At 42.9% G+C, this 11,037-nt stretch overlaps 1 protein-coding gene across 1 annotated transcript in view; it reads right to left on the bottom strand.

Annotated features, from left to right (window-relative positions):
- Positions 1-6,116: 6,116 nt before the first annotated feature.
- Positions 6,117-11,037, bottom strand: part of LOC145876110 (tripartite motif-containing protein 16-like) — a 10,887-nt gene continuing 5,966 nt past the window's right edge. The window contains exons 4-6 of the mRNA XM_082971892.1: positions 10,913-11,037; positions 10,728-10,787; positions 6,117-10,496 (exon numbers count right to left, since the gene is read on the bottom strand). The exon at positions 10,913-11,037 is cut by the window's right edge and continues 35 nt beyond it. Of these exons, the coding sequence (XP_082828018.1) occupies positions 9,985-10,496; positions 10,728-10,787; positions 10,913-11,037 (697 nt within the window). The 3' untranslated portion in view covers positions 6,117-9,984. The remainder of the gene's footprint in view (positions 10,497-10,727; positions 10,788-10,912) is intronic.

Raw genomic sequence — 11,037 nt, 5'->3', positions numbered from 1 at the left:
CTGATACTGGGTTAACCCTATTGATACTGATACTGGGTTAACCCTATTGATACTGATACTGGGTTAACCCTATTGATACTGATACTGGGTTAACACTATTGATACTGATACTGGGTTAACCCTATTGATACTGATACTGGGTTAACACTATTGATACTGGGTTAACCCTATTGATACTGGGTTAACCCTATTGATACTGATACTGGGTTAACCCTATTGATACTGGGTTAACCCTATTGATACTGGGTTAACCCTATTGATACTGATACTGGGTTAACCCTATTGATACTGATACTGGGTTAACCATATTTATACTGATACTGGGTTAACCCTACTTGGGGCGGCAGGTAGCTGCGCTCCAATGCTCTAGTGGTTAGTTAGAGCGTTGGACTAGTAACCGAAAGGCTGCAAGATCAAATCCCTGAGCTGACAAGGTAAAAATCGATTGTTTACCCCTGAACAAGGCAGTTAACCCACTGTTCCTAAGCCATCATTGAAAATAAGAATTTGTTCTTAACTGACTTGCCTAGTAAAATAAATAAATAAATACTGGGTTAACCCTATTTGTGCGATGCATAGGGTGTTTTCCTTGTTCACCAGCGACCTGGGTTCACTGCCCTGCACCACTGTTTGCTACAATATTAATATCATAGACTATCTGTTAAACGAAGAGACACCACAATATGAGTGAAAGGATTTCAGGATAATATCAGTGAGTGTTGATTTAGAGTTGTCTTCTGGGTTCATCCTTGTAGCTGCCTTTATCAACAGGGTGAAATGTAACAAATGACATCAGAGTTGGGAGGTAACCAGGTCCCTGTTTAAATCACCATGACAACCATGTCATTATTTCTCCAGAGCAGCAAGGGAATCTAGAGACTCAACCTTTGTAGAATCACAATCACCTTTATTCACCAAGTACATTTGCACGTACATATGTAGGATCTTAATTTGAGCCAGTTTACTACAGCAGGAAAATATTCCTGCAGCAACAAGAAATGTGAATTATCATGGGGATTATAATTAATGGACATTTTTGTAGGGGTTGATACTTAAGTCTGATATCTCTAAGTGGAAATTACAAACTTCAGAAGCCTTTTTAATCCTCAAATACACTACAAGTTTTACATTTCCTGCATTGCAGGAACGTTCTTCTGCAGTAGGGAGTGATCAAAATAAGATCCTACATCTGTACACATAATTTTACATGGTGAATAACATACAGCTGGCAGGTTTTACGCTTTTTCGATAGTACACCGATCTCTGGTAAGACAAGGGGTGGCGGTTTATGTATATTTGTATGTATGTGTATATAGCCTCAACTATTGTTATTTTACTGCTGCTGTTTAATTTTTGTTACTTTTTATGTCTATTTTTTTCTTATGTGTTTTTTATTTAACACCTATTTTTCTTAAAACTTGTTGGTTAAGAGCTTGTAAGTAAGCATTTCACTGTAAGGTCTACAACTGTGGTATTCGGTGCATGTGGCAAATAAAATGTAAATAAATAAAATGTGAATATATTTGATAGACAACATTTAGAGGCAGAATACAGACAGAAGAGTTATAACATTATACACAGCTAGATAGAGTGAGCATAGAACTATATGAGAATACATTTTTATTTTATTTTATTTAACCTTTATTTAACTAGGCAAGTCAGTTAAGAACAAATTCTTATTTACAATGATGGCCCAGGGGCGAAAATCTGATATCAACTTTGGAGGGGACAATTACATTACATTTTCTCAAGAGCAATTCCTGAGGGGGACACCAAAAGTAGTGCTGTAACACATAGCCTACGTTTAATATGGTAAATGTATATTGAGGAACCAAAGAAATAAGGTGTTTGCCGTACTCCTAACTACCGGTACCCAAAACTACACAACTAATCACAACAGCAATACCATTGCCTTTAACACATCTTAGTTCAGTCACCAGTTTAAGTTGAGAGTGGGGGTATCCATGGCATTTTCCAATTATGTTCCTATTTTACAAGTAAAAAAAATTGAGAACCTTTCATAATGTTGCCAAACAAAGACTCAACAAACTTACCTGAGACTCCCTGTCTCTGCCAGTCTGTCCCTGCATATCTGTCCCCAACTCTGCTGTCTGTGTGCCATCTGTTGCCTGCTCTGCCTAATGACATCATTGTGAAACATTTCCATTAGAATTTCATTTCTTTCTTATGAACATTTTATCAACTAGTCTTTGAGATATTAGGCTACGAGGGTTCTTACTTTGCGTTTTGGTGTACTGAAAAATACTCTGATGTCCGTCTTTTTTCTGCCATTTTTCTGCCATTTTTCTACCTGGTTGGCTACACACACACAGTATGTAGGTTATTTACAGTAGGAGATGGGCTTCTATCATCTTATCTTCTATCATTCTATATGGGCTTCGATCTAAAAGGTAGCTAGCAAATGTGAAACGGATTGCAGTGACAAGAGTTGACAGCTGTATGAGTTCACCATTTACACAACATATGCTGCAACCTTTTGTAATTTTAATCGTTTGTTTCATATTGGCTGGCTTCTAACAATAGCTGAATTTGCAAAGCTAGCGAGCACCAATTCAGTGGTGTTTGCTATAATCTTTGCTACCCAGGTTAAATAAAGGTGAAATAAAATATATTAATAAAAGTTCCCTTGCGACAATTTAGCTTTTGCAACGAGACCATTAAATATATTTAAAACAATGGTAGAAGAGAGTGAAGTTCTGTTCAGTTTATCGCTAACCTTATCACAGGGACTTTGAAGCACTAACTTACATGCATGCTGATCTTGGAATAAATTGACGATAGCAAAGATTCCATCTTTGACGACGCCACATACATGGAATAGGTACTAGCTAGCTTAATAGTTAATATTTGCGCGCTAGCTCTGCATATTCAGCTAGTGTGTGTGCGCGATTGACTGGATTAACCTCACGTCAGTTACGTGTATTGAGTGCCTTTCAGACAGTAGATACGACCTCTACGTTACCTCGCAAGCTAAGGAACTGGCAGTGGATCAAACCATTGTGAGGCAAAGGGTGGGGGGGGTCGCAATCTTTTGAAACTTAAGAACAAGCTATTAAGTGTCTATAATCAGCACAATTGCTTTCATTGCATATTATTAATATTATTTAAATTACATAGTTATGTTTCAGTGATATATTGGGGGGGACAAATCATATTTTTCCCAGGATGGGGGGGTTGTGTCCCCCCCGTCCCCCCTGGCATTTCCGCCCCTGTGATGGCCTACCGGGGAACAGTGGGTAACCTGCCTTGTTCAGGGGCAGAACAACCGAATTTTACCTTGTCAGCTTGGAGATTCGATGCAGCAACATTTCAGTTACTAGCCCAATACTCTAACAACTAGGCTACCTGCCACCCCCATTAAAAGTGTGTGGTTGTTAACAAGTGTTAAAAAAAACTGTACATATAGGCATACAACTACAATTAAAACATATATATTAATAAAGACACTGTATATTCATAACGCTAGCAAAACTTATTTTAGATTGTTGTTGCAAAGGCTTCTGTTAATTTCACCCAAAAATGTGGGTCTTTTCTCATGAAGTCAAAATAAAATCTGCTACAATACTTTTTGTAAATATTTGCAGGTATTGAGTGTGAGATTTTGTTGCCTGAGATGTCTGTCTGTTTAGTGCTGTATGCTTGATATTGCTGACCCCTTATTGGGAGGTGGCTTACTAGTTTGTATATTGTACTGATTCATATGGATACCTGTCCATACATTGGCTGTAAAAGTGTATAAAAACAGAAAAGCATATAACTGTAGCTATGTGGTCTTTACTTGAGTGTGTTTCAGCAGGGTGAGGTCAGAGAGATGCTTCCAAGTCACTGTTTTTCTGAACTCATAAAATCCTTTACACAATCTGATGGGATGGATGTTCAACCCCATTAAAATGACCATAAGGTCAATATAGAACCTTTAAGTTAAGACCTCACAGATCTGTTCATGGCAAAGCAGTTCAATGAATGATACTAATTGATTCTGTGACAGTATTCATAAAGAGTAGGACAGCTGATCTAGGATCAGTTAAGTATTTTAGATCATAATGTATTAGATTACATGGAGTGGGGGACCTGATCCTAGATCATAATGAATCAGATTACATGGAGAGGGGGAACCTGATCCTAGATCATAATGAATCAGATTACATGGAGAGGGGGGACCTGATCCTAGATCATAATGAATCAGATTACATGGAGAGGGGGGACCTGATCCTAGATCATAATGAATCAGATTACATGGAGAGGAGGACCTGATCCTAGATCATAATGAATCAGATTACATGGAGAGGGGGACCTGATCCTAGATCATAATGAATCAGATTACATGGAGAGGGGGGACCTGATCCTAGATCATAATGAATCAGATTACATGGAAAGGAGGACCTGATCCTAGATCATAATGAATCAGATTACATGGAGAGGGGGGACCTGATCCTAGATCATAATGAATCAGATTACATGGAGAGGGGGAACCTGATCCTAGATTATAATGAATCAGATTACACGGAGAGGGGGGACCTGATCCTATATCATAATGAATCAGATTACATGGAGAGGAGGGACCTGATCCTAGATCATAATGAATCAGATTACATGGAGAGGGGGACCTGATCCTAGATCATAATGAATCAGATTACATGGAGAGGAGGGGACCTGATCCTAGATCATAATGAATCAGATTACATGGAGAGGAGGGACCTGATCGTAGATCATAATGAATCAGATTACATGGAGAGGGGGGACCTGATCCTAGATCATAATGAATCAGATTACATGGAGAGGGGGACCTGATCCTAGATCATAATGAATCAGATTACATGGAGAGGAGGGACCTGATCCTAGATCATAATGAATCAGATTACATGGAGAGGGGGACCTGATCCTAGATCATAATGAATCAGATTACATGGAGAGGAGGGGACCTGATCCTAGATCATAATGAATCAGATTACATGGAGAGGAGGGACCTGATCGTAGATCATAATGAATCAGATTACATGGAGAGGGGGGACCTGATCCTATATCATAATGAATCAGATTACATGGAGAGGAGGGACCTGATCCTAGATCATAATGAATCAGATTACATGGAGAGGGGGGTTATGAGAGAACTCCCACATCATAGCTTATCTTTATTCAACCTGCCATCTACCCACCTGGGGACTGAGGGTTATGAGAGAACCCCCACATCACTAGCTTCTCTTTATTCAACCTGCCATCTACCCACCTGGGGACTGAGGGTTATGAGAGAACCCCCCACATCACTAGCTTCTCTTTATTCAACCTGCCATCTACCCACCTGGGGACTGAGGGTTATGAGAGAACCCCCCCACATCACTAGCTTCTCTTTATTCAACCTGCCATCTACCCACCTGGGGACTGAGGGTTATGAGAGAACCCCCACATCACTAGCTTCTCTTTATTCAACCTGCCATCTACCCACCTGGGGACTGAGGGTTATGAGAGAACCCCCTCATCACTAGCTTCTCTTTATTCAACCTGCCATCTACCCACCTGGGGACTGAGGGTTATGAGAGAACCCCCACATCACTAGCTTCTCTTTATACAACCTGCCATCTACCCACCTGGGGACTGAGGGTTATGAGAGAACCCCCACATCACTAGCTTCTCTTTATTCAACCTGCCATCTACCCACCTGGGGACCGAGGGTTATGAGAGAACCCCCACATCACTAGCTTCTCTTTATTCAACCTGCCATCTACCCACCTGGGGACTGAGGGTTATGAGAGAACCCCCACATCACTAGCTTCTCTTTATTCAACCTGCCATCTACCCACCTGGGGACTGAGGGTTATGAGAGAACCCCCACATCACTAGCTTCTCTTTATTCAACCTGCCATCTACCCACCTGGGGACTGAGGGTTATGAGAGAACCCCCCCACATCACTAGCTTCTCTTTATTCAACCTGCCATCTACCCACCTGGGGACTGAGGGTTATGAGAGAACCCCCACATCACTAGCTTCTCTTTATTCAACCTGCCATCTACCCACCTGGGGACTGAGGGTTATGAGAGAACCCCCACATCACTAGCTTTCATGTTCTGCAGCCTTGTAAAGATAAGGAGGGGACGACTGGGAGGCAGGTTGGCATTTATTGTCATGAATTACATTTTACATTTACATTTTAGTCATTTAGCAGACGCTCTTATCCAGAGCGACTTACAGTCGTGAATGTATACATTTCATACATTTAAAAAAAAAAAAAATTGTTCTGGCCCCCCGTGGGAATCGAACCCACAACCCTGGCGTTGCACACACCATGCTCTACAAACGGAGCCACAGGTAAGACTTGCCCTGGAGGTAGGTTGGCATTTATTGTCATGAATCTTGCCCTGGAGGCAGGTTGGCATTTATTGTCATGAATCTTGCCCTGGAGGCAGGTTGGCATTTATTGTCATGAATCTTGCCCTGGAGGCAGGTTGGCATTTATTGTCATGAATCTTGCCCTGGAGGCAGTTCAGCAAAGTGGTTACTAGCTGGCACAGGCACAAAGTAATACAATCCGATTTTAATCCTAACCTCAACCCTAACCACACTGCTAATCCCTCCCTTAAATTAAGACCATAAAACAACATTTTCCACAGCCAATTCTGACATTGCAGCTGACATATCTAGAGGAAATCGCACAGTTCTGCCTCCAGGTCAAGATTCATGACAAACGTCAACATGAGACAGGGAGAAGCAATGTAAAAATCAATAACAAAATTGTTTTCCACTATTAACATGCTTTTTCTTGTTTCAAGTATGTTTTATTATGAAAAGTACAATATATCCATGTATACTTGTACAACTATGGAGCGTATGTCTACATATAATTGTACAATTTGTTTTTCCAACATAAAAGACAAGAAATGATCACATTGGTATTTTAACAGTGTTATTGTAAGAGTTTAAATGTTTAAACAGAGGATACATCTAAAACAGGATAAAACAAGTGCAGTATGTTGTGAGAATGTTACTTTAACGTCGACTCATAACGTCACACTATAACTTCATGGTGTTATTGTAAGAGGTCATGGGTCAAGGTCCTCACAATTATAGGAAGATGCGCATGTGTGTGTGTGTGTCCTGTGTGTGTATGTGTCCTGTTTGTGTGTGTGTGTGTGTGTGTGTGTGTGTGTGTGTCCAGTGTGTGTGTGTGTGTGTGTGTGTGTGTGTCCAGTGTGTGTGAGTCCAGTGTGTGTGTGTGTGTGTGTGTGTGTGGTGTCCAGTGTGTGTGTGTGTGTGTGTGTGTGTGTGTGTGTGTTGTCCAGTGTGTGTGTGTGTGTGTGTGTTTGTCCAGTGTGTGTGTGTGAGAGCTAGGCTACCTGCTGGTTACTGGCCCAACGCTCTAACCACTAGGCTACCTGCTGATTACTGGCCCAACGCTCTAACCACTAGGCTACCTGCTGGTTACTGAACCAACGCTCTAACCACTAGGCTACCTGCTGGTTACTGAACCAACGCTCTAACCACTAGGCTACCTGCTGGTTACTGGCCCAACGCTCTAACCACTAGGCTACCTGCTGGTTACTGGCCCAACGCTCTAACCACTAGGCTACCTGCTGATTACTGGCCCAACGCTCTAACCACTAGGCTACCTGCTGGTTACTGAACCAACGCTCTAACCACTAGGCTACCTGCTGGTTACTGAACCAACGCTCTAACCACTAGGCTACCTGCTGGTTACTGGCCCAACGCTCTAACCACTAGGCTACCTGCTGGTTACTGGCCCAACGCTCTAACCACTAGGCTACCTGCTGGTTACTGGCCCAACGCTCTAACCACTAGGCTACCTGCTGGTTACTGGCCCAACGCTCTAACCACTAGGCTACCTGCTGATTACTGGCCCAACGCTCTAACCACTAGGCTACCTGCTGGTTACTGAACCAACGCTCTAACCACTAGGCTACCTGCTGGTTACTGAACCAACGCTCTAACCACTAGGCTACCTGCTGGTTACTGGCCCAACGCTCTAACCACTAGGCTACCTGCTGGTTACTGGCCCAACGCTCTAACCACTAGGCTACCTGCTGATTACTGGCCCAACGCTCTAACCACTAGGCTACCTGCTGGTTACTGAACCAACGCTCTAACCACTAGGCTACCTGCTGGTTACTGAACCAACGCTCTAACCACTAGGCTACCTGCTGGTTACTGGCCCAACGCTCTAACCACTAGGCTACCTGCTGGTTACTGGCCCAACGCTCTAACCACTAGGCTACCTGCTGGTTACTGGCCCAACGCTCTAACCACTAGGCTACCTGCTGGTTACTGGCCCAACGCTCTAACCACTAGGCTACCTGCTGGTTACTGGCCCAACGCTCTAACCACTAGGCTACCTGCTGGTTACTGGCCCAACGCTCTAACCACTAGGCTACCTGCTGGTTACTGGCCCAACGCTCTAACCACTAGGCTACCTGCTGGTTACTGAACCAACGCTCTAACCACTAGGCTACCTGCTGGTTACTGGCCCAACGCTCTAACCACTAGGCTACCTGCTGGTTACTGGCCCAACGCTCTAACCACTAGGCTACCTGCTGATTACTGGCCCAACGCTCTAACCACTAGGCTACCTGCTGGTTACTGAACCAACGCTCTAACCACTAGGCTACCTGCTGGTTACTGGCCCAATGCTCTAACCACTAGGCTACCTGCTGGTTACTGAACCAACGCTCTAACCACTAGGCTACCTGCTGGTTACTGGCCCAACGCTCTAACCACTAGGCTACCTGCTGGTTACTGGCCCAACGCTCTAACCACTAGGCTACCTGCTGGTTACTGGCCCAACGCTCTAACCACTAGGCTACCTGTCATCCCATTAATGGATTTTCAATCAGGAACACAGAGGAACAACCTGACAACATAACAATGTGTGGGTGGGTGGAGATCTAATATTGTTTTGTGACAAACACTAAAGCATGATATTCTAATAAATCTACACCCTATTCCCTACGTAGAACACTACTTTAGACCTGGTCAGAAGCACCGTAGTGCACTACGGAGGGAATAGGGAACCATTTGGAACAGAGACAGTAATTCCCCTGAATATCTTTCTCTTCCTCATCTGGTTTCTTGAACAGCCCTTCACTCCTCCCCTCTTCCTCTTCCTCCCTTTTCATTCTATTCTATCAGCCACACCACTAGCTCACCTCCACACAATCCATTTACAAGTTAAAGACTCACCTTGGAATAAATAACAAAGGAAAACTATTACTAGATGAAGTTTAGTGTTGGATTTTTTATTTCCCATCACCATAAATCATATTTAATCACTGAACAGTAGCAGACCTAACTTCATCTGTTCCTGACTCTGGATAGTGGATTAAAAAGACCATCAATCTCCAATGATATTAAAGTACTATTCTGAACATTACTGATATACTGAGTGGCAAGTCCAGATATCTGCTGGTTTTATTGTTTGGTCAATAGCACCACCAGCTGGACAGGTTTAATGTTGCTGGACTGAGCAGTATGGGAGGATGAAAGATGACACATTTAGCATGACTAGTATCTATGTGGACCCTACTACAGTTTAACCAGCTCAGCTATAGACTACACCAGCATGACTAGTATCTATGTGGACCCTACTACAGTTTAACCAGCTCAGCTATAGACTACACCAGCATGACTAGTATCTATGTGGACCCTACTACAGTTTAACCAGCTCAGCTATAGACTACACCAGCATGACTAGTATCTATGTGGACCCTACTACAGTTTAACCAGCTCAGCTATAGACTACACCAGCATGACTAGTATCTATGTGGACCCTACTACAGTTTAACCAGCTCAGCTATAGACTACACCAGCATGACTAGTATCTATGTGGACCCTACTACAGTTTAACCAGCTCAGCTATAGACTACACCAGCATGACTAGTATCTATGTGGACCCTACTACAGTTTAACCAGCTCAGCTATAGACTACACCAGCATGACTAGTATCTATGTGGACCCTACTACAGTTTAACCAGCTCAGCAGTACTATAATAGATATTAAACCCAGGATAGAGGGGCTGAGTGAATGTGGTCTGGACTCTGTGGAGGAGGGTCATTGTGTCAGAGACCCTGTAGAAGGACAGAGTACCTGCCCTGTGATCCAGGTACACTCCTACTCTGGAGGACTGAGGGCCTGATACTTTAGTCCCAACATTATTGTGTCTGAAATAATAATCACCTCTATAGTACTGTAAACTCCAGGACTTGTTATTGTGTCCAAATCCATTACCTGACCCTGTTCTGCTGATGTCTTTATATGAGACTGCTGTATCAACACCACCAGTCCTCTCCACCTCCCAGTAACAGCGTCCAGACAGACCCTCTCTACACAGAACCTGGTACTGGTTGGTGAATCTGTCTGGATGGTCAGGATATGGTTGGACTTGGCGTGTATAGGTCACCTTTCTGTTCCCTTTAGACAGAGAGAGGCATGTGTTTGCTGTGTTTGGGTCCAGTGTGAGCTGACAGGAATCTGGGAGAAGAGCAGAGACCAATGAGGGGAGTCAGAACAATAAGTTAAGTCAGATACTGTATCTACCCTGTCTTTGATTAGAGCACAGCAGAGATCAAATCAGAGAAATATGAGGAGTCAGATAGATACCCAGTCTTTGATTAGATCTACTATTGCTATATATTTCTAGAGGGATTGTTAGGAGTGGCAGTAAAAAGAGACTGTTAGTTACTTCACAATAAAGAGACTCACATTGTAACAACTGTTCTCTGGTCTTGGGCTCTGGAGGCAGAACAACCTCCACTATATTCACTACAGACACACAAACACATTGACAGAGAGAGGGAATGTTATCATCATACCATATTCCACATGTATATGACTAGTAGGGAACTTTCAATGGTCTAAAGTTGATGTTCTGATTGTTTTCAATACACCTGTAGTGGAGATCTTGGTCCATTCTCCTTTAAGGAAGTCTTCTAGTTTCTCTCTCAGTTCAGACACAGTCTTACTCACATCTCCAAAGTACTGAAGAGGACGGACAACGATGCTGGGTAAGTCT

Source organism: Salmo salar, unplaced genomic scaffold (genome assembly GCF_965601325.2).
Source record: "Salmo salar unplaced genomic scaffold, fSalSal1 ptg000432l, whole genome shotgun sequence".
Taxonomy (NCBI): Eukaryota; Metazoa; Chordata; class Actinopteri; order Salmoniformes; family Salmonidae; genus Salmo; species Salmo salar.
The sequence above is the reverse complement of the archived record's forward strand: the minus strand, read 5'-3'. Positions and strand labels throughout refer to the sequence as shown.